This window comes from Hylaeus anthracinus, unplaced genomic scaffold (genome assembly GCF_026225885.1).
Source record: "Hylaeus anthracinus isolate JK02 unplaced genomic scaffold, UHH_iyHylAnth1.0_haploid 12001, whole genome shotgun sequence".
Classification (NCBI taxonomy): domain Eukaryota; kingdom Metazoa; phylum Arthropoda; class Insecta; order Hymenoptera; family Colletidae; genus Hylaeus; species Hylaeus anthracinus.
The window spans coordinates 7845031-7869771 of NW_026534348.1; the positions used below are offsets into that span (position 1 = coordinate 7845031).

The 24741-nt window shown below is 38.8% G+C and overlaps 2 protein-coding genes and 1 long non-coding RNA gene across 4 annotated transcripts in view; 2 read left to right on the forward strand and 1 right to left on the reverse strand.

Moving 5' to 3' along the window:
• The window catches only part of LOC128891190 (uncharacterized), an 18257-nt gene extending 16268 nt beyond the window's left edge, over positions 1-1989 (forward strand). For both annotated transcript variants that reach the window (XR_008460770.1, XR_008460771.1), the window contains 2 exons: positions 1009-1104; positions 1857-1989. This is a non-coding gene — a long non-coding RNA (uncharacterized LOC128891190). The remainder of the gene's footprint in view (positions 1-1008; positions 1105-1856) is intronic.
• The window catches only part of LOC128891165 (protein crumbs), a 254301-nt gene that overhangs the window by 78510 nt on the left and 151050 nt on the right, over positions 1-24741 (reverse strand). The window lies entirely within an intron of this gene.
• On the forward strand, positions 16038-17895 carry LOC128890615 (protein ecdysoneless homolog). Its single transcript, XM_054149268.1, has 3 exons — positions 16038-16047; positions 17415-17662; positions 17716-17895. Exons 1-3 carry the CDS (start codon positions 16038-16040, stop codon positions 17893-17895), a joined length of 438 nt encoding a protein of 145 aa, XP_054005243.1.

Here is a 24741-nt window from a genome sequence, read left to right on the forward strand (position 1 = left end):
GCCATTCTACATTCTTATTTATTAACCCTTGAAGGGGTCGAAGTTTCCTAAATAATATTTAAAAATCTCTAATCTCTCTCTCGTAATAAGTAAGTCCTTCCTCCTTAGCCTTGCATAATACTGTTGATTAAATCCTGAAGAGTCTCACAAATAATTTTCTTGGAACGGTCTCTTACGAATTCAACACTGAAATTCCCGAGATCAACGCATGCCAATTATATTACATACTCCTGTATCTTCGAATTGCAGGCGATAAAGGATAAATCAATTTCTCAGTAAAATTACTGGCCTTGTTTAACAGCAATGTAATTTTTGAAAAATATTCGAAGCGCATTGGTCTTTGCCGCATCGATAGGTTTAGCGTTAACAGAAAGTACTTATTTTCCTCTAAAAACCAATTAAATATTTTGTACGTGTTCCCTCTACAGATAATTTAATCGAGAGTAAACCATTTACAGAAGGCAGTTCAGCCGATTCAATAACAAAATATCGTACAATTTTTGTAGTTTCGTGTTCTAGATGAAGATCAGAAAAAACGAGATGGTTCTCGAAAGGGACGAGGAAGTTCGTCCCTTCGATCGAATGTGTCATTTGGTACCTGGGTCACGTAGCTCTTCGTATTGACAGGCCAAGCAGCCAACCAGGCACCCTCTACTTCTCTCGCTTACTTCAGCTCTTGTTCCAAGCTTGGCCTTATCCGACTCCTGTCGAACAATCGCGGTTTTTATATGTTATCCTCTGATACTTACAGCACAAGATCATCGACGTCATTAATCGAGATCCTTAATATCGAACCCAAATTTAACCAATTGACGCTGAAGTAATTGTCCAGATTAAACTGCCTGATATACATCCGAAAATTATCATTTTTTTTTTTTTTGGAAGCCGAAAGTTTCTTGATCGAGAACATTTAAATATACGATAACGACGCGATCGTGTCTTTACGATATTAACTTCACACGAAACAGTGCCTACTAATTACTTACAAGAATTTCTTTTTATTTTCAGAATTTTGGGTGAAGCAGTTATGATACAGCGATGAGCCTGCAGGCCCAGGCTCAAGCGCAGCGCCCTGCCAGGTACTCCCCTCAGGAGACCGTCAAGGTAAGAAATCGTCATTCAAGGACTCTCAGTACGTTCCTGATTACAAATTATTGTAATGTGCCTCTGAACATTTGTGAATACATATGCGTATAAGTTTATTCATGTACGTATTTATAACGGAAAATTCATTTGGTAATATCAAAAATATTCCTACCCTTTATGTCTATTGAACAAATTTGTTTAAATTAAATGGTAGGTTTGATGTTTCCAAGTGTATGTTTGTATAAATATGTTGATGAATATATTTATTCATACAGATATTTGTAATGAAAGATTCATTTGGTAATATCAAAACTATTATTTAATTTAGTCAAACATTTACAATAGACGCGGAGGGCAGGAATATTTATTGGATCGAGTGTATCTCCCGCGACACATGCTTAACTCGTCGCATTTACACACAGTTTCTCCTATCAGCTATTATTTGGATCACGAGGATCCCCGTGGAGCCACAGTCACGGTTATTTTACACAAATTGGAAGCAATACGCCTGACGTAAATTGCATTCGTTTTACTTGGCGAGCTTAACGCAATTAACACGAGCACTCTCCTCGTTGATATCGTCGCCACGATTCACTCCTCGTCCCGTTCATCGTTGGGATTAATCCTGTACGTGTTCGAGTGTACGCGACCTTGTATTACTTCCCGCGTACTCTGGATTCCGGTTCAGGCGAGAATCAGGGGAAAAAGTGCGCGAAAAGTTCGTCTCTGTAATTATAAAATGCGAAAACGGATTGTACCGCATGTTTCAGATGCGATTCGAGACAGTTGAAGTGGTAGAAACGCTGCGATGTGCAACGATATAGTCGAATTACCTGGCCTCTGTTGTTATCTTCGAAACCGTTTCACAAAAGGGATTCTGGGATTTATTTTCTAATAAAGAAATCATAGCTGTAAAGTAATGATTACTTTTGTATTCATTAGAATTTGGAATAATTATAAAAGAGTTCGTTCAGCACGAGGGCCCAATTTTTTCTTTGACCTGTTTTAAATCACTGTCTGTAACGAAAAAGATTGCATAATCACTATCGCACTTATACAAAAAGTATAATCCTACAAATATAGTACTCCTCGATCCATTCGTCTTCTACCTTTGACATTTTCCTCTAAATACGCTAATAACGGAGTTATGATTTATCACTCGAGAAAACCTTGCACAAAGAGTGCAAGAATCTTGGCGATAATCGAAACAGGGAAAAAGCCGAAGGATGCAAAAATTCAAACCATTAAAACGTGTGGCTACGCAGCGAAGTATCGTTCGAATGGGTTGCCATTCATTTTCTCAGAGTCGCACGCAACGCGTTTGATGTTTAAAGAGTTTTTATCGTTTTCCGACCAAGAACGAGAATAAAAAAAGGCGATTACGGTAAGAGAGGAGGAGGGAGGGGGGGGGATGGGAGTATAGAAACGAGGGAATTCCCTCGCAAGGATGTGGAGATATAACTGTATACACGGGAAGGTATCGGGTATAATTTTCCACGTGAGTGCACCGCTGGCTCGTCGCTTTTTCCTAATGACTGTCTTAATTAATATCTCGCGAGTAGGCGCGGTTGCGCCGACCTGTCTGCACACACGAACGCGACCTTATCGGCCCCTCGTCCCCGTCGTTTCAAGGATAATTTTCCGCGCGAATGCACGGACTTCACTCTCGCTCGTCGTCGACAAACCGACGGTGCGGCGACGCTGGCCGTGTCCGTTGCTCTTTTCCTCGTGCTTCTGGCACCGACATCGCCGGACGTCGAGAGCCATCGCCGCTCGAGTGCCCATCCCGTCTCGTGCGGATGACAAAAATTCTAAAACGATCTTTCCTCTTCTTCTGAAACGAAAGACCTTTCAAACGGCGCGTTCCGTTACTCTACCTGCGACATTTTCAAGTCGATCAATTTTGATTGCGGGTTATTTGTTCGATGGTGTATTTTCTTTTTAACCCTTTAACCCGACAGACAAATTCGCAGAGTAAATGAAACAAAACGAAAGTAACATCACCAAACCCTAAATCATCGTTACACCACAGTTTTGAAAACACGTCGCCACAGATTTTAATCAGCGAGCATCTTCCTTTCGCGGGGCGTGATCGCACGTCTAGCCTATCTTTCGCTAAGGCTGCCGCTAAATGGCCGAGATTTTCCGCCCGTGGTTTCGCTCCCTTCGGACGTCGGGCCAGCTAGACGAAGACGAAGAGATTTTGGTCTCACGAAGAGAGCCACGCCCCGGTCATGAGAAGACGAGGCGATACCATTTTGCAACCCTCCTGGTAGCTGCCAAAATCCCTCGGGCCCACCTCCGACGCTCCGTTGCGTAGATAATTAAAGATACAACGCCTACACCTTTCGTGCCGTACCGAGAAGGGTACCGCTCTTCTCCGCGTTGCAGGATCCACCGCGGGGATGTGAGAGCCCGCCTAAATTGGATTACGCGTGCAGAATCTTACCGTGTTGCGCGAGTAACACGTCCTTACCGCGAAAATTCAGGGTGGATAAGGTTATCGCGATGTTCGCGAAATACCCGTAGAATTTTCTCTGCCTCGAGTCTTCTTTCGGGAAATTCCACCGGAAGTCACGTTGGACACACGCGGCTACGGTCTACCCTCTCGAGGAGGGTCTCCCTAGCATTGGAGTTCCAGCGAGTGGAACTTCAGCGGTGAACCACGGTGAAATAAATAGAATAACGTTTTCTGCTGGCCGAAGTTCGTGTCCAATTGTCGAGGGGTGGAAATTAGGCGATAAGGGTGCCAAACTTGTGGGCAATTTTTGGGGAAGAATCAATGTCTTTTTAATGTTGTTAAAATTCGTAATCGTGTTCTCTACTTGTGGTTTCATCTGATTCAATTTTTAATTGTGTGAGAAAGGGTGGACATTAAGTTTACCAATTTACATATAGTACGTCATAATTATCCATTTTTTTTATTTTCACTCAGTCCTTGTATCTGTTCTTAATATTTTCAATAAATACAGTAGAAGTGTGTTTCTTTTAAAATGAAAAAAATCGTAGTTCCTTCTGCATTCATGTGCATTCTGCAATAAAATTCATTCTTGCTTTAGAATCGAAGAAAATCTGACCAAGCATCCTCCATTTTTAATTAGTGCTTGTTTCTAATCTTTTAAATAAATACAGTAGAAGATTGTACACATCTCAAAAAGAAAAATCACAATTCTTTCTACAGTCGTACGCATTCTGCGATCCTTCCTTTAAAATCGTAGAAAATCTGACCAAGCATCCTCCATTTTTAATTAGCGATTGTTTCTAATCTCTCAAATAAATACAGCGTAGAAGAGTGTTCCTCTTGAAAAGAAAAATCACAGTTCCTTCTGCATTCTGCGATCCTTCCTTTAAAATCGTAGAAAATCTGACCAAGCATTCTTCCACGTTATCCGATCGATTATCCATCGTACAGCGAACTCGACTCGTTACTAGGTTGCACACATCACGGAAGAATGGTTAACAGAGAGTAGAGTAATGCTTGCGAATGATCTCGCGGGTGTCAACGTGAAAGTTATTGCACGGGGAAAAAGAAGCGTAGGGGCGGAAAGCGGTCGGAGGGTGTGCATCTCGCGTAGCGTAAATGCCTTCCGCGCGTATTTGCACGGTCAGACATCGATTAGGCGTTCGAGGATCGATTTGACCGTTGTATCAGAATTGCCAACAGTATCTCCGTGAATGCCTCTCTCGAACTCTCTACCCTCGATACCCGTTTCTCGTAACATATTGAGCATACACGAGTCAGGGGGAAGCTATCGTCGTATTATTATCGATATCTCGAATGTGTTACGAGATATTGTCTCGAGATTTCGTACGGGCGACGTACCAGCTTCCTTCCCTTCGATTTCTGTTGGAGTTTATTTATATAGGCGTGGAGCCTGACATTTTTCTTAAGTGCTATTATTATCGTTGATCGTAAATTTGGAAATTACAATTAAATTCACGAGTCAGTACGAGGATTGTTATTATAACTTAGAATGATAAGGAAATGGCGCGGATAGATGAGGCAGGAAATAAAATTGTAAAAATGATTAATGATCAACTTGAGTGGAAGCACGTATAGTTGAAGTTGATAGACAACAAGGAAAGCTCGAATGTATAAACATAAAATAAAATCTATGTTAAAGGATAATACAGCCCTAAATTATTCGATCTGTTTTTTTTTTTAAATCAGGTTGTACGAAGGTAGGGAAGTCGAGGAACGTCGAGATAAGGTGCTCCCCAGTTTTTCACGTTGCCGAATTTTCCGCGTCCATGCCCGCGTGGCACGATAAGCCTTTAATCGAAGATTAATATTACCGGGGTTGTTTGGCAGAGCCCCCTGTCACGCATCGCGATTAAGGGTGGACCTTACGTGCCGTGGGCAACTCGTTCTCTTCGTCTTTCCTCTTCATTTTGCTTTTATTTCTCTCCGTGGATGTTACTTTGCCTCTCTACTCTCTTAGTACATCATAAATTTTCTACTTTTTTTTTTTCCTTCACTCTCAACGATTCTGTCTGCAGATGTTTACAGCGCCCTTTTTTCCATACCTTGAACGTGACTTTCAAGTTTGTAAAGAGAGACCATTCCTACCATTTTCTTCAACGTTTCGGTCAATCTCGAGAAAAATATGTAAAATTCATTTACGCGAATAATGCGATGTATCAGAAAACGTATAACGAACAAAGTAAATATGCAGGGTGTTCAAAGAAAAAAGCATTTAATATTTATATGGTGTATAGGGTACAGTGTATCGAGTAAAAAAAGTTTTAGTAAACATAGGTCCAAAGGTCAACCGTTTCTGAGATATAAACATTTTTGTTTGCTGGTATCGTGATTGATTTACTAGTGGGTTTTCGATATTTATAGAAGACTTTTCCACGTGTCCACCGCTCATTTCTGTACACGAAATTGAAAAAATGAAATCGACGAAATTGTCGGCACTTAAATGCCTTAACTTTTATCCAGATAACAAATAACGGTAAAGAAGCGAGTTTTATTAAAAAAAAAAAAACTTAGCGAAACAATTTCGAACAATTATCGAGATAAGGATTTATTCGATCAATCCCCAACGACAATATTTTAATATTCCTGTGACTAGTATTTTGATTGTTTCACTTACACGAAAGAACGATAAATAAGAAAGTTCCGGTATCGCATTAGGGGAATAAAGACGCTCATAAATCAAAAGTCGGTATTAATTGCTGTATCAACAGTAGGGGAAAAGTTCACATATGCACCCCGGGCACCCTATTAATTATTCCCTCTTTAAATGTCGTATAAATCGTTCCAATTAGTGGTAAAAATGTAATTAAGATTCATATTCGTTTACACATATATAATATTTGCTCATTGTAACGTACTTTATTTTGTTATTATCGAAATCAATAGTACACAGTTTATCCTGCTACGAAGTTGAAAGTTTGTTTGAACAAAATTCGTAAATCAGCATACGATCGAAGTCTGTTCAAAGTTTAATATAGCAAGCGATAAACACAACGTACCACTTGATATAATAAAAGCTCTCAATGATACGGAACATTTAACGGATGTAATTTCGTTTATCAACGATTTATAATACCTCAGCAACGTTATTTAAAGAACAAATCGCTCAGTAATCGCTAATGACCTGTGGAGTTGATGCGACTAAAAGTAAACATATAAAAAAAAAGAAGAAATTCGAAAATAAATAGAATCACTCCGGTGTCGATTAATTTTCAACGAAAAAGGTTAAATCTGTACTTATCGCTTCAAGTTAACCAGTTTCGGGCGCGTTTGGAACTCGAACGAAAACATTGGCGAGTGTAACCTCCAAACTTTCCTCCAGCCCTCTTTCGGACCCTCTTGCTCTCGTTGTCGTAAGAATTGAGAATCGATACCGGTGGAGTTTCTGCAACTTGACGCAAGGACTTCGGGGGTGGTGGAACCATTCGTGCCTCTAGAATTCAGGGGGTTTCAGGATATTTATGTGACAGCAACTGTAACGCTTCAACCCCTAGGCTGGCTCAGGCTGTTTCAAATTCTAAGCCCTGGTGTCGTTTGTTTGGGGCACCCCGGGAAATATTACGGGCCACGGAAGAAAGAAGATTCCAGGCGGTGAGCTCTAAACCCACCCCGAAATCATCATTTTCTTAAGAATGTATGGGCGAATCTTAAATTTTTTCGTCCTAGGGTGCTCTTAGTAATTCACTGCCGGGAGTATTAGGCCACTTGAATCACTTGCACGATACAAGGTCTACCAAAAATGTTTCGTCGTCACTTTTTAGGTATTTCCGATACTGCAATTGAAAATTGTTTTCGACAAATGTTTGTTAGTATTTAGCGAGCTACGTGTTCGCATATTCTTGAATCTGAAACACGATGTTTCCATAAAAACGTGGAGATCACCTTGACCTTTTATAAATGGCACCGTATGTTTTAGACAGTTTTGAGCATAATCGTAATCATAATTACGATTACGATTGTAATCGAATGTTTCAGAGTTGTGATTATGATTACGATTACAATTGTAACGCAGATTGCAAATACAATTTACAAAAAAACGTAGAAAACCATGCTTTCGTGAAAATTTAAAAAATTGAAAATTTTCAGTTAAATTAATTTATACCAATCGGTTTGGACCTATTTGTAATACGGCTATCACTAATATCAAATTTGTAGTTTTCTGGTAACTTTTAATTATAGTATAATACCTGTTGTTTTGTAGAATCTGTTTCGGGACATATTGTGCTTGTCAATTGTACGATCCTGCCATATGCAGGCGGCACGTAATTTCTAATTAAAAATAATAGCTGCGGTAATGGCAAAAGCATGTATTGCGATAGGGTGGGATACGTCCGTATGAAAGCAAGAAGGTGTTCAAATAATTTCGCTGAAAAAGGTCTGAAAAGTTCAATCTGTATTCCCGTTTTTAAATATGTTTATCTTATTGTGTAATCGTATTCATTTATTAACTACGTATCTATTCCATGTGGATTTCTTTTGTTTCATTCACCATGAAATTTAATAACCAAGAGTACAAGATTTTTTTTCGAAATTCAATGTCTTCAATGGTTCGGCAACACGTCTAAATATCTTCGCAATTCTTTACATGATTGTGACACGAAGGATTAGCATTCATAAACATGAGTTCTATCAAGGAAATAACGGCAGTTATCGTATTATTTAAAATATTCGTCTACAATTACTTTCAAGGACTATCAGAAATTACAAAACAACTATTAAAAATACAGAAAAATTGATTTTATACACATGCTTATTCAATTGCGAAATGTAACAATAGAAATTTATAATTTTACATTGTACAAAAAACAAGATCACCGCCAACGTTGATAAAGTTTAAAAATAAACCTCTGTGAACTTGATTTCTAATTAATAATCTTTCAAACCTCGTCAACTTCCTCTGTTCTATTCTATTCTTTATGACCCTTAAAACATTAAGAAAGCGTAAGAATTAAGAAATCAATTTTTTTGATCTTTCAAACCAGAGTGCCCTCGGTCTTTGACGCAGGAACGAGACGTGCTTGAAATTTGAATGCATAAAAATCAGTTCAAAGGTTAAAGTAACAGGCACTTCTTGAGGATCTAATATATTCGAGGTACTGAGACAGTTGGAGCACGAATTCCAACCTGAAGACGAAATTACCATTTTGAGAGGCGAATGGCTGCGAAGAAGGTCCAAGCAACTGGGGTACGTGGTTTAGAATGAGACTTGTCACGAACAGAGTGTAACCATCTTGGTTTTCGGGATTTAAACAAAATGGTAACGTCATATTTTGTACAATTAAAAACAATCGTTTTGATTCTTCGGTCTTGTAACTGTTTGAGGTAGCGTGTCCTGTCGAGTAAGTTATTCAAATTATTGCTGAAAAGAATTATTTGAAAATTCTTTCTTAAATATATTGTGCTTTTAAAAGACTTTTCCGAAGATAACCTGTTGCAAGTTTCATCGTAAATGTCAACGAGGAGAACGATACAATGCGTACGAAGCGTAAGTAGTGTAGGTAAATCTACGATCAGACATCTCACTTTCATCGTTCGTTACGGAATAAAGTTTGTATTGCCCGTGTCGATTGAAAGCAGATGTAAGTGAACGAATATAAATAAAGACAAAAATTTAAAAATTATTTTCACTTCAAAAAGTATGTATCTGAAAATATAATTTTTTGAGGATTTCTCATGAATATTACAATTCCTTGAGCATATACGCTATGTTGTGCCCTCGGGCGGTTTTTAAAGGATATTGGGATATCGTGGGTTTCGGAGCGTTTTAAGAATTGGAATTCACCGGCGTTCGATGATGGGTCGAAGGATCGTAACTCCAGCGATGTACTCTCGACAATGACTTTATTCAGAATGTGCTCAGAACTGTCTTTTACGAGGTGTTATTTTTTGTATAGTCTTTGTTGGCAATCGGGCATATATGGTCGTGTTGCCAGCCGCGAGTGCTGCAAGCTCGCAGTCCTCGCGTCAAAGTATGTCGCTGATTTCGGACATTTTTAAGCGGTTCGTTACTCGATTAGCGATGGTCGATCATGTGTTGCAATAATCGGGTGTCAGGGCTCAACTATAATACAATTAACCGCGAAATCTTTTCGTTATTATTCACGGCAGTTTCGCGCACAATAATAAACAAATTCACGTAACAACATCCACGTCGTCGCACAACAGAAACCATGACGCGAGATACCTCATCTATAGCCTCACAAAAGCGACATTTTGGTAGCGATATATCTCGTCCAACGAAAGGGTTAAAAATAAAAGTAAAAAAGGCGCCAAGTGCTTTGACCAGCGCGTGGCAAAGGGTCGAAAGATCCCTCAGGACGACTGAAAAGTCACGTTACCGTATCAGCGATTACGGATCCGTATGGTTTATCGAATCGGCCTGTAGGAGTTGGGAGTGACGGACAAAAACCAGTCTCGAAAGTCTGGCGAAGGGAGAATTAGTGGAGGCATGCGTGACGCTATGTGACGCAGTCCTGGCGGGGCTACTAGAAAACCGAACGGTCCTGTCCTGCGTTTCCGTATTCTAACGAGTCACCGATAGACCTATCGTTTTTCCTCTGTTCGCGTGTTAATGACCGCAGGGAGGACGCGGAATGAAAAATTGAATATCATAGCAGCGTATAAACACGCCACGGGATCAGGAATCAAGATTAATTAATTCTCCTTCCGAACAGCCACATTCGAGTACGTGTGCGTGAGGGAAATCTTGTTCAAACAATTAGTCTTTTTGCCGTGCATTGAAGCACGTGGATCCCTTACAATACACATCGACTAAACTGAGCACGCGAGTTTAGATTGATCATGCTTTCGTCGAGTTAATTTTATGCTGCGCTGCCTGCACGACATCTTGGCCAACGGATGACTACACGGTACGGCGGACTCTCTTATGACGTGGTTCTATTTGTATTCGTATTTTTATTTAATGCCAAACATTTACGTAGCAGTTATTAACACATTTCCTGTAAAAAAATATCTTTACGTTTACATATCCCTTTTTCATATTTACTTCGCGCGCTTATGATATCCCTCTCTTCCTAACACTGGTTATTCCCGCTTTTAACTGTTTATTTTATCTTTGGATTATTATTATCATTGCTGTTTATTGTCTATATACCTTCCCTATCCTAACCTTTTCTATTATCACATTTTTTCGCAGACTTTTATTCTAGCTATGACTCGTTGCTTAGTATTTAGCTTACAGAATTATGTTTGGACTTTCTACGAACTTCGTGATACCTTTAAATACCTTCATTTTTCTTTAGTTTATTTATAGAACCCATAATTTCGAAAATAAACATTGAAAAGTTAGAAGTTCGTTGAAAAAATTGCATTTCAGGAAAAAGGTCTTTCAAGTTCGTAATTTTTATCTCTGAGACTAAACGTCGTACGAATAAACTGTAAATACGAAACGAGTTCCGTCTTATCATTCCCTGTAAGATGACATTACTTTTATATTCACACCTCCACGCCTCTTAGAATTTCCAGCAAAAGTCGTCTCCCAGTCGAAGGGTTAACGGATAAAAATCAATTGTCGATAAAACAAAAAATACTTCTATATCAACCGGTACATTTTCGCATGCTACAAACTCAAATCCTTCGAGTGCACAGTTTTCGTTCATCGAACTCCTAAATAATAGCTGCCGTTCCACGTTTGGTGGAATTTCCAAGATGGTGCCCCTTAAAAGCGGCGACACGAAACTCGACGAAATTCGTTAACGCCGAGTAAATGCTATTTCTCTGCGCGAGGAACGAACGAAAGTGAAACGAAATGGTCGTCGTGGAAAAACGAGCTAAAAGTAAAAATAAAAAAAAAAAAAGAAAATACAGTAAAAGCTGGATAGGACGCAGAGCGATCCCCTTGAAAGTTTAAAGTCAACTTTCGCTTTTCCAGCGTCGGGATCCACCGGCTGTGCCCTTCCTCCTCGATGTACCGTTCTCCATTCCCCTATCTCCAGGAGTCAAGGTAATACTCGGTCGCAATAAACGCGGCTCACGGACAAAACTTACCCTGGCTCGGGATGCGCATGATCTAACGGCCACGTGGGAAAATTCGCCCCCTCCTTTCGTCGACGCGAAAACGTTATAACACGATAGGGCAACGGGGTGGCGGACTGTTTCCTGTCGTATCACGGAACAGAGCCGTTTCCTGTTTTTTTTTCCATCTCGACGTCGGGACTGTTGTCGAGAGATTCGAGATGTTTGTTTTCATTGTGTTACGCAAGTTTTGGCAAACACGAGGTTTGAATACCTCTTTTTAATACCTTTTTGCGGGTACGAACACGTACAGTGGGTCTAGAATGTATTCGCACACCGATCAATTACCCAAAAAAACTTTTGTGTGAAATTGTAGCTTCTCAACGTTTTTTTTATTTATAATCAATGATATTTTACATATTCTCGGAAATCTCTAGGATAGACATAGTCGAAACAACATTTGCTAGTTAACCCTTTGCGCTCGAGGCGTTTTTCTATAGAATTGTATCGTCTTGTATTTGTTTTTATTGTGAACTTTTTACAAAGTTATTGGCACATTTCCTGTTGCGTTATCTTCTTGCCCTCTAACTTTTTTTTATAAATGTTATTTTCGCGCTTACATTTTATAATACTTGTCGCCTCTTAAAGCTATTTTCTAATACTACTTGTATCACATTTTAAGCGAAGGCTTTATTTTTCAATAAACTAAATTGTACTTCAAGATTTGGTATTCTTACAGTCTTTTCCATTTTCCTATTCCTATCCTATGTCACTTGATACTATTTTATTTTATGCTTAATTATTATCAACCGTATTCTTCCTGTTTTCTATAGAATCAAATCCAGTCGCAACTTACACAAATAGCTATTCTTTTGTAATCTATCTATTCTAGAGATTTCCGAGAAATACGTAGAATGTCATTGTTTATAAAAAATAAATTAATAGATTACAATTTTACATAGTTTTTTTTTGGAAATTGATCGGTGTACGGATACATTCTACACCCACTGTATATTATTTAAACAGAATATATTTGTGTGAGTTTGTCAACTGAGGTAACATTTAATGACTTTTCATTCTAACAGCAACGAAATTAAGTTTTTACACTTTTACTTCTTTTTATCCTTTCGACAATCTTAAATTGTTGATTTGTTCATAAGAGGACCAATATTTTTCAAAGCGTGAAGGGTTCAGGATAAAAAAGAAACTTGTTACTTTGTCGGTATTATGAATTTGTGTTTAATCCCTTGAATTGAAAATCACGTTTTAGATCGTTGTCACGATCAGCAATGGTCGACTATCCTATGACCCGCGGGTCAAGCAGTGACCCACGGTGTCATAATAATTGACCCATCGAACAAATGCAATATCCAAACAGTTATTAAGCGATATTGTGGAAAATTTATTAGTATTAGTTTTAAATGAGAAATAAACCTTTTGAAAAATTATTGTTTTTGTACCAATTATAGTTTTATTCCTTTAAAATTCTCAATTTCATAAATACCTTTAACCTTAATATTCCTATTTCTCTAAATAACATGAATTTCAACATTTTTTTCTTTTATATTTATCTATAACTTTAACGTTCCTACGTTTGCAAATAACTTTATCTTAAATATTACTCTTATGTAGATAGCTATCTTCGCCTTTCACATTCCTAGTTTATAAATAATCCGAATGTTGACGCTTCTATTACCACAAACAATCTAATATTCTTTAATATTCTTATATAATTTTATCATTTCTATTCATAAAGATTTTGTTATAATATAAAAGTTCAGTCATATTATTTCTATGAATTATTATTTTTTAAACGTTTTCGTATACCTAAGGAGAGGCTACACTCCGTGAATGTCCAGACCTCGTACAAATATTTATTTAAACTCAAAATTAAATTTCTGTTATATACTCGTTGCATAAAATTGTAATCATAGTAAGCTGACATTCGTTAATTCGTAAGATATTAATGACTTCATTCCCGTAAGAATATTCAGGAAAACTTAAATACAACCATAAAAACAACCATAAAAACAAACCATAAATACAATTTAAAGGTAAAGTACTCGTATTTAAACTACGAATTATTAAATAATTCCCTAAAATGTGGTGCAACATTATTGAAAAATATTCACCAACTCCGTTTAATTCTACGAATAAATTCATCCTCGATATTCTTACTGCCACAAGTAACATCAACCATAGCAATCTAATTTTTATGAATACTTTTAACTGTGATAACGTTTTAAAAAGAATATTTTGTATGAAATCCGACCCAAGGTCGAAAAAGGTCTCCGACCAATGATCTGCAGGCTCTTGCGGCTATTTGTGCCACGCGGTAAATTCGATTTTCATTTCTTTATCGACAAAGAGAGGACCATTCTGGAAATAGAATTGCTTATGCCAGATGGTGTCCTCCGATGTCCTCCTTTTTTTCGGAAAGCCGCAGGTAGTTTGAACGCGTGGGGTGCGCGCGCGCAGGACAAAAGTTTCTCGGGGTTTCGAATTAATGGCAAATCCATAGTGAGAGCACGCCGCGCATAAGCTAGGCTCGAGCTAGCCTCCAGAGGCGACGTGTCCCTCTCACGCAGCTTTTGCTCCACGCTTCGAAAGCTCCATCTCTCGAATCAGTCGGGTAAATTACATTCGAGTCACAACCCTGTTCTTAACCGAAACCTCTTTATCCACCGAGTTTCTCGAAAGCGTATCTACCCTGACTACTGTCGGTAAATACGGCCTGCGAACAATAATTATATTTCACGAATACGTACAGTAGGATAGGTTTTATATATTATTTTTTGTCAATGGTATCCTTTAAATTTGTTTTATTCTGCTAAAAATATATTCGGAAAATTTGGTTAAAAAAAATTGAAATTCACTGATTGAAAGATGTAGAATGTTATCGATTTGTAACTGCAATTAAATTACGTCTACTATCCGACCACGTTGAATCAGATTCGCCGCTCCGCCTCGGGATACATACGTGTATTTTATTTATACAGGGTGTCCCAAAACTCGGGGAGGAGCCGGAAATGGGGGATAGCTGAGACGATTCTGAACAACAATTTTCTTTGCAAAAATGTCGGATGGGGCTTCGTTAAGGAGATATTAAGCGAAAACCCCGACCAATCAGAGCGCGCGTAGATCGTTCGAGCGGCCGCGGTAGCGAAGGCTACGCGCTAGGCGGCAGCGTCAATGTCCTTCGATGCACGTCGAGGTCACTTGTCGCGTACAGGCGCGGCCGCCTAGCGCGTAGCCTTCGCTACCGCGGTCGCTCCAACGGTCTACGCGCGCTCTGATTGGTCGGGGTTTTCTCTTAATATCTCCTTAACGAAGCCCCATCCGACATTTTTGCAAAGGAAATTGTTGTTCAGAATCGTCTTAGTTACCCCCCATTTCCGGCTCCTCCCCGACTTTTGGGACACCCTGTATATATGTATTTTACAAATGTTTATTGCGCAACAAAAAAAAAAAAGAAAAAGAAGAGCTTGTTTTGACCCATCAACCAAATACAATATCCAAACAGTTATTAAATGGCATTGAAACAAATTTAGTATTATTAGTTTTAAATGAGAAATAAACCGTTTGACAAATTATTGTTTTATTTCTTTAAGATTCTCTCTTTCGTAAATACTTTTACTTTAATATTCCTATTTCTATAAGTAACATGAATTTTAACATTTTTTTTCTTTCACAGATAACTTTTACTTTAACATTCGTATTTTCAAAGATATCTTTAACTTTTTTAATCTTTAACTTTTTCCTACTTTTGCCTAATTTTAACTTTTTTTCCTAATTTTGCCTAAACTTAAATTTTTCCTAATTTATAAATAATCTGAATGTTGACGTTTCTATCACCACAAATAATTTAATATTCTTGAATATTCTTATACAATTTTATCATTACGACCTGATATATGATCCTGTATTGTACCAACACGCGATTTTCAGGTTGACATATCATTTTTCAAGTCTGTAGTAGCATATCAGACGATATTGCACACTGTACTGTAAATACGTACACAGGTCTCGCAGGTTGTCACACCTCTGTCCAAGCTTGCGACAATCTAATAGCTGTTTCTTTCGTGGCTTACACTCAAATGTTCTGTCCGACAGTGTTTGTATAAATAAACAATCTTATTTCTCAGAAGTTACCTTTTTTACGACAAATTTTTTAATCGTCGTCTAAATATTCGTCGAGGACATTTCATTCGGATTGAAGAATTGTTCATACCATTTTTCACTCCTTTGACTATGAAAAATCAAAGAAAGCGTTTGCGACGTGTAGTCGTTTGTAACAAATTGTTAATGTTCTGTGAGATGTTCTATCTCATTCTCGATAGCCCTAGTGATTATTATTTATTCTTTCCATCAACAAAATTCTCTTCATGCTAGAAGAATTAATTCAATAAATAAAATAATAATGCACCTGGAACAGCATCTTACTAACGAAACCATACAATTGTTGGAAAGGTGAGATTATCCTGTTTCTAAAGAGATGGAGAGAGGTACTAAAGTATAATGAATCGTGTAAAAACTCGGTAGTGTAACATAAAACATAAAATATTTTGCTTGTATTACTTACTAATAAAACGAAAGAAACTTTTACGACAATCTAATACATGTCTCTCGGTATTGTCACACACCTGTCCAAGTTTGCGACAACCTAACAGACCATAGTCCATCGTATCTTTAGCGAATGTATTCTATTATCGGTAGCTTCGAACACTGTCACTCTCAATTAGTCCGTTTCTCGCCACAATTCCAATCACGTGCAGAGGGTGTGGCTAACAGGGATGGTCGAGTTCTGTCAAAACTTGTCCGCCTCACGGATTCAATTTGCTAAGCCGATCGCGGCAATATCGTAGTCGGAATTGCATAATGTTCAATGCGTTTACGTGTGCAAAGCGTGGAGTAAATGACGCGTACATGCGCGCACAGCTTAAGCCGATTCCAGGGGGACGAGAGGAGTTTTGGCGGGTGGAGGAGTGAGCGCGGGGGTGGTGGTGATGCAGGGTACCAATGGGGACGCTTATTTCTGTGTGCAACACGGGGGTGCAAGCTTAATCTTCGGACGAGAGTTCGGCCGGGTAACCTATGACGGCATGCGTTGGGATTATAAGTTGTAAGCTCCGGACCCCGAGGAATTCCATCCGTTGATACACGAGCTTGCGGTTGGACCGCGAATGGAGCTGAAGTTTTTTGAGCGGTTTGACGGATCTGTGTGTTAATTAGTGGCGGGATCGAGCACCTTACAAGTGCAGCTGGAAGCAATATACAGAGTGTCCTAAAACTCGCGTAGGATCCGGAAATTGGGGATAGCTGAGACGATTTTGAATAAAAATTTCCTTTGAAAAAATGTCGGTAGGGGCTTCATTTTTGAATTATTAGGAATGAAGCCTCCACCGACATTTTTGCAAAGGAAATTGCTGGTCAGCATCGTCTCAGCTACCCCCCATTTCCGGCTCCAACGCGAGTTTTGGGACACCCTGTATAGTAGGACTGCGACGTAAACGAAAAATATGTACAGTATCAAGTATTATATACGATATATGTTTTCAACGCCTTCATCTTTAATTAAATTCTCATTTTCCATATTATTTGTATCACACCTCCTATCATCTTCAACAACATTCTCGTCTTCATTGTTATTTTCATCGCGTCACCGTTTTCGTCATCGTCATTATCTTCTTCATCTATATCGCGATTTTTATCATCATTTTTAGTACCGCCACGATCGTTATCATTGCCGTGATGTGAATCATACACGTGAATGTATATCGATAAGGATATTGAGAATACTGAAGATGAACATGACAATACCGAGGATGAAGAGGATGAAAAGATACTAAAGGCAATTATGAAATTGATGAAGAGGATGATGAAGACGATGAAATTTACGATCAAGATGATGAAGGCAACGATGAAAAAGATGATGAAATTGATGAAAAGGACGATGAAGAAGATAATGAAATTGACGATGGAAATGATGAAGAAGATGATAAAATTGGCGATAAAGATAACGAAATTGACGATGAATATATGATAAAGAGGATGATTAAGAAGATTACGAAATTGATGAAGAAGATGGTGAAAAAGATGATGAAATTTGAGATGAAAATGGTGAAGAGAATGATGAAGATAACAATGAAGATGTTGATAAAGATGATGAAAAGATAACGAAGATGATGAAATTAGCGATGAAAATAGTGAAGAGGATGATGAAGAATAACGATAAAGATTTTGATGAAGATAATGAAGACGATGATGAAATTGACGATGAAGACGATGATGAAAATTATAAAATTAATGAAGAGGATAACGAAAAAGATGATGTAAAGATAGCAAGACGATGATGAAATTGGCGATGAAAATAATGAAGAGAATGATGAAGAATAACGATAAAGATTTTGATGAAGATAATGAAGACGATGATGAAAATTATGAAATTAACGAAGAGGATAACGAAAAGGATGATGAAATTGGCGATGAAAACGATGAAGAGGAGCATGGAGATAACGATGAAGATCTAAATGAAGTTTATCGAAATTATGAAACTCGAAAGGATCGTTTCGAGATGATTGAAAGTTTGTATATGAAATCAATTCATTAACAAGTGCTAAATTTAACGAATCTGAAATTAGATTGTTTCCATTATTACCTACGAGTCTAGAAACCTACATTTTTGCGAGTAGACAATGGGTTGGTAAAGGGCCACGCGAAGGGGAATGAATTGACGCAACGACGAAGGGTTCGCGTTTTCTAAAAAGCAATGACTTAAGACCTATTCGGCACGGATCGTTTGGTTCCCGAAGGCACTGTGCTAGGGAGGACTCGATTCCAGAGGGGAAGCTCGGTTTTCCCTCGAGTACGAACTATCGTCCTCGCCATGACTCATATCCTCCAATTAAAAATTATTGTCAGGATAGCAGGAAATGAACGAATCCTCGCGAAATTGAGATTTAATAAAATCTGTTAAAAAATGAGTAATGTTTAAGGCTAAATTAATACCTAGAGTGCTGTGGCTGTCGTATTAGCTTTATAATTCAATCATTCATAACTCTAGTTCGAACAGATATACTTACTCGTAATTTAATTTACAAACGTAAATCCTATTCAAAGTATTCAAAGTAAAAGAAACACATGTAATTAAAAATTACTTTTATTTATTTTTATTTTCCATTCCTTCTTCCATGCATGAAAAGAATTTGTTTGAAAAATGTTCCAATCAAATTAATGCTTCGTGTTTGACGACGAAAGCCTTTTGCATTTTCATTTCTGCGACTCCGTTCGTGATACGTTGCGGTTTCCCATATTCGTGGATTACGTTTTATGGTATTTTCCGCATGGAATCGTCGGAGAATGGCAATCTGCGTTGGCTGATACGATGATGGTGTTGAGGTATATTACGCTATCCCGTCAAAACACGCCGGCCTATAACTCGAACCCTTCGAGTTCAAAGCGTGTGCACGCAACATGGATTACGAATACTTTTCGCATAGTCATTTGTCAAATTTAATAAATTCGTTCACGGCGACGTAAATATTATCCTTGCTTCGAAACGTCGCTAAAAAGATATCATACACCTATCCGTTATTGAGACGTGCGTATATGATAGGTACTTGTTGAATATTATTCGAATATCGAGACACGGAAATGAAAAGAAATGAAAGCGTCTTCTTCAAAAACATTAATAACCTCTTAATACTTTCTTTTTCATTAGGCTATCAAACCTTCTATACGGTTATTAGCAATGAAATTATAATTAAATCAAACAGTACACATTACAGTATCACACAGAACTTAAACTTAGATACAATTACTAAATAAACACAGTACTACCTGATAGTAGATTAGGAACATTATATGACTTACGTAATAATAAAAAGGTAACGAGTATATACAGCGTAGGATATTAATTATGACCCATGGTTGAAAGAAAACGCGCCAGTTGGAACGATGCCAGAAATTCAAATTGCACGCGAAGGTATTACGTACTGTCAGTTTGAAAAAAATGATTACGTTAATGACACCTAACAAGTAGAATCGCGGGGATGATTATACGCCACGCAATCTCCCCTGAAATCGGCGTAAAAATATCTCCAAACAAAAACGCGGTGTTTGTATATGTTTGAAAATGCAGCTACACGGGGCGTACTTGGACCACCCTTCCATTTTCACGGTCCAGACGAAAAGCAGGGGTTGGATGTGCCCTGTGGTGACTGGTTCGTCGCGTGGAGGGGGTTCAAGACCACGTTCTGGCTGCTGGCTAGACTGATGAGATTTTATCCAAATGCTATTCATGAGCAACGCGCATTCCACTACCACATCAACAAAATGGAGCTCGTTGAATAAGGTGGGATTTCTATTTCCATTAGAAACATCCGATACCTCTTAGAGTGTTTTCGAAAACTCTTCGGTCACATCGGTATTTCGTTATTTATTTATTATTAGTAATTTTAAAGAATTGCGATGGATTGCTCTCTCATCGGGGAACATTTTTTTTTATAGTTGAAGATGTTACGTTAAATGTAGAAATAAAGTCTGTAGCCTTATATTCAATCGTTTATAACTCTACTTTAACACATTGGTCACCACAGTAGCCAGAAATGGGACTTTTCAGGAACTGGAAGAAATTAATTCCGAAGCGTAGGCAATGAGGAAAATAAATCTGGATAAAATTCGTGAATTTGACGACGTTAACAAATTAAATGCTACGACAAATGTTAAATTATCTGCGAAAATGTATTTCTGTCGAAGGAACCTACGTAGAAAAAAATCGGGCGATCCATTTATATTTTTATCTATCCTCAATAAAGCTGTGTAAACAACTTCCGGTTCATACTTGAATAACCCTCGTACTAGAGTACTACGCGTTGAAATTAATTCTGTGCCTTTCCAAGCTAAACTTACCGTTTATTTACGAAGAAAAATCAAACAACTTTCGATCTTCCAACATTTTGTATTTTTATCCATTTCCAATAAAGCTGTGTAACAAAATTTCTGTTTATATTTGTACGACCCTCGTACCAATGGTACCGCTCGAATAACCACCAAACGTACAAATATAGTTTGTACGTTTACTTTCGATCACTGCCCGGACGTGTCTCGCGGAATTCATAATGTACCACATTGGCAAGAACAAGTGTTGCTCGTTGCAATATGGTACGATCATGCACCAACCCCGTGGCCGAATGTAATTAGTTTTTAGCCCCAGAGCTATGATAGGGGGCTGGCCTACGCGCCTAGGGTCCCATGGAGTTTCCCGTATGCACACACTTACTCCTAGTGCGATCTAACGCCGGAGGGGTAGAGAGTCCCGCGCTCGGGGGTGGTTTCAGTTTGCCCGAGGCACCCTCGGCAAGTGCATCTATTGTCTGAGTGCAAGGACCCGAAAATACGCTTATCGGTCTCATTCACGACTCGGCCGAAATTCGTCACTTCCTCCCACGTTTCCGCCAGGAAGGAATCCACCTACAATCAGGATCTCCCGTTCCCTGTGTTTTCGTTATCGCGCCAGTGTTTACACGTGAAAGTGGAACGAAGCGAGCGACCCATTCGAGTTTCACGCGTCGGGTAAATTGTTTATGTTAAATCGAGTCGCAGAGTGAAATGTGGAAAGTGATTTGTTACGAAATAGCCGAGTGCAAAATATACTAAGAATTCAATTTCCTCCTATTTTGTGAAAGAACTTATTTCGTCAAGTTCCTTTTGGGAGCAGGTTGGTCTACACGTGTTGCAAATAGTGGAACGATTCGAATTTCGTGATTATTAGATGAAATTGAGGCGAAGAAAAAAGGTTTCGATACCTTTAGTCAGGGCGATGTTGACGAACTGTTCGAGGATAATGTCTTAAGTGACAACGCCTTTCGAAGAATATAACAAGTCTTCTTCAAAGAAGGATAAATTCACGGAGCAGTTCAGAATGTATATTCTTCGAGTAAACAAAATATTATTATTGACAGAACTTCAGATATAGTCAAAGGTCCAGAAATAGATACAAAACCAGTCTTCGTTGGAAATGTAACTCAGAGAAGTCTTCAACTTTGTAATCGATTAGAAAATGACTTTCCTGTCAACGACAACAAATCTGAACGAGCCTTCAAATTGTAACTGTACAAGAAATTAGTACAACTATAATCATATAATCGCAAACTTTAATCACTGATTACAGTGTCAGAGGAAAATCAACACAGAACCGGAACAAAGTTGACGTTAACTCTGTTTTCGAAGAAGTTACGACCATTGCCTTTACAACGTAAATTATGGAACGCATACCCAATTTTTCGACGCAAGATTTTCTGTGGAAATAAAGGCTCGATAGTAAACACTGCTATCACAATGCTATCCCAATTTTGTCGTCGCGGTGCTAGCGAGGGTTAACAATGGCGCAGTCCCAGCAAAATTTCCGTTTCGACACGGATATCAAATAAAAACTGAAAGTACAAAGGCGAATAATTACGCACGATCTTTCGTTCTTCGTTAAAAATAGAATATTTTCAAAAGAGCAACAATGTCGACGCAAACACCGAGTCCTTGCGTTTGCCATATCCCCTTGAAGACGCGATTATCTAAGCATCAGCTAAACTTTCGCTTCGACACGGCCGTAAAATAATACTGATCGATTATGTGATTGTCTAGGGAAGCTCTTCCTAGTTGATATTTTAGAGCAAATTATTTTCAAAATTTCTAACTCATCAAAAATTCTATTCGAGCGACATTTCGACCCAACAATCACATCTTTATTTAACAAAAAGCACTGATAGTTATATCGGTACACATTGGTTACTTATAATTACTATTTAATGTAAGAACTAGAATATAACATAATTAATGTGAAACATGCAAACACGAGGACTCGTGCTGAGGACCAAGTATATGCGTATTTACGCCGCACGTGACGAGGCAGCGTACGCAGCAAATAAAACAAACGAAAAGCAGTCAACGAAAAGGATATAGGTCGCGACACCTAAAGACATCGACACCTTTCCATCAATCGCCGATCGGTCGGTAATCATGCATATTATCGATCATCTATCAGCATCGAAGTAGTCGACTAATAAGACTAATCTATCATGTCTTCCAAGAGAAGAACGTTCCACGTGGACTGGGATTCGCCTAGCTACGCGACTGGCACAGTGAAGAGAAGGCCTGCTTCCCTGAACACGTCGCTTTCCATTTCAAATCATTGCTTCGAGAACGTGGAATACTACGAGGTAAGGGACTGTATCGGTGGCTACGGGTTAAGGCTTCTGAAATCGTTCGACGAGCGATGCCAACGATATCAGAACGCAGTTCCAGAGTTCCTCGGGAGCAAACGGAGCCCGAACGGAGTGGAAGGTGGCGCCATTAAGGATAATGGAAACGGTTTAGAGCACCCTCGGTCCCCTCGTAAAAAGAACCCGCGCAGGACGAACGGAGACTCCGAGAAAATCAAGGATTTGTCGTCGGGTCCAGGATCTCCCATCAAGAAACGAATTTCAATCGCTGGCTCGATCGTGGGATCGTCCTACGACTCCCGCAGGACTATTCCAGAGGATCGTACGCGAGGAAACATTGAATCCGCTAATGTCATCGAAGATCCTGGAAATCGTGAAAATAAAGTTCAGAAGGAAAGTAGTGACAAGATCGATGACGGTATTGTTTCATTTTCCGAAATAATAACCGAAGACGATACAAAGTGTACTCATCAAGGAACGAAGAAGTGCTCGAAGGACATTGCGAAGAGGGATTTCGGTCTGAAGTTGTCTCGAGAACCTTTCGAACGGAAATCGAAGGTATCGAGCGTCACAAAGACTCCTGGAGGTTCACGGAAATCGGATGCTGCTAAGATTAGGAGTTCCATTCCGAAACTGAAAACGAAGAAGTGTAATGCAAAGGGTCGTGGAATAGTGAATTCTAGTTCGGAAAGTTCTGGGATTGGCTCGCCTCTGTCGCCTCTATCGCCGCAGAAAGACACCACGGCTAACGTTAAGGTCACATCGGGAGGTCTGAAGACGAGTGGTAGCAATAGTTCTGGTCTTGGATCACCTGATTCACCCTTATCTCCGGAGAGTCAGAAGTACGCAGCTTTTTACTTAATCGAGGAGCAGTTGGAGAAACTGAGAAATTGTCCTTGCGAGAAACGACAGGCTCGGGTAAGTTAAATTCATCTCTCGGTGTTGGATCGAAACAGATCCAAGTGTTTGAATCTCGCGCGTGTAAAGGAAAATGAAGATTGTGTCCCGAAATAAAAATCGATGAAAGCTCGGCGTGTTCGGTGTTGACGGAAGATTGGACGAACTAGCAGTACAGAGAAAGGCTATAAATCTTGTGAGTCACATTCTGGGGTGGCAACGCAAGCCCATGGGTGTGCAACCACGTGGTGCAAAGGAATTACCTTCACCCTCGTTCCATGTCGCGTTGTTCTGCACGATCATGCGCGTGCGGACGCGCGCGTTTCCTCATTCATGAGGGTGCTTCATGGTCGACCTCGACCGTGCATTCCAGTTTGCGTTATTACCAAGACATCTTCTCGAAGAGTCAAAGAATCTGTAAAGGAGCATAAAATATATTGATCGATCTTTATAGTTACAATTTGAGGGATAACAATTTGAAAAGAATTCTATGGATTCGAAACTATTGAAAACTTTTAAATCGTCAATGAAATAATGTAATCATAGGCGCATAAATGTTTGTTTATATAGATACACGATTAAATGACAAATAAAATTACAGAAACGTATAAATTATAATGACAATTGTAATGGTAACATTTTAGATACAAATATACAGAACATAGTTGCCTAATCATACTTTTTATTTACTTCTATTTTAATTATTATTATTATCATTATTGTAAACCGATGCTAGTAGAATAAAAAGCAAGTAGAAACTTACAATTTCCAGACGCGGAGCATCGCCCAATATTCCTCTAAATATTAAATATAAAATTAGAAGAAACAATCTACTAACACCACCAAAGATTGCAACCGACGAATAAGAATCGAGAGAACTAAAAGAGCCGCGATGCTCGAGAAAGTATTTTACAATATGCGATAAACACTGCGTCTATTTCTTATATGCTTTAAATGTCAACGAGAATCTACTCAGTACACCACTGAGCACACAACAAATATAAAATCTTCTACGCAAGAAACACCGACTCGATCGATTGCATTGCGCGCGATCACCTAGTGACTAGGTCCTAGTCGATGGAAGAC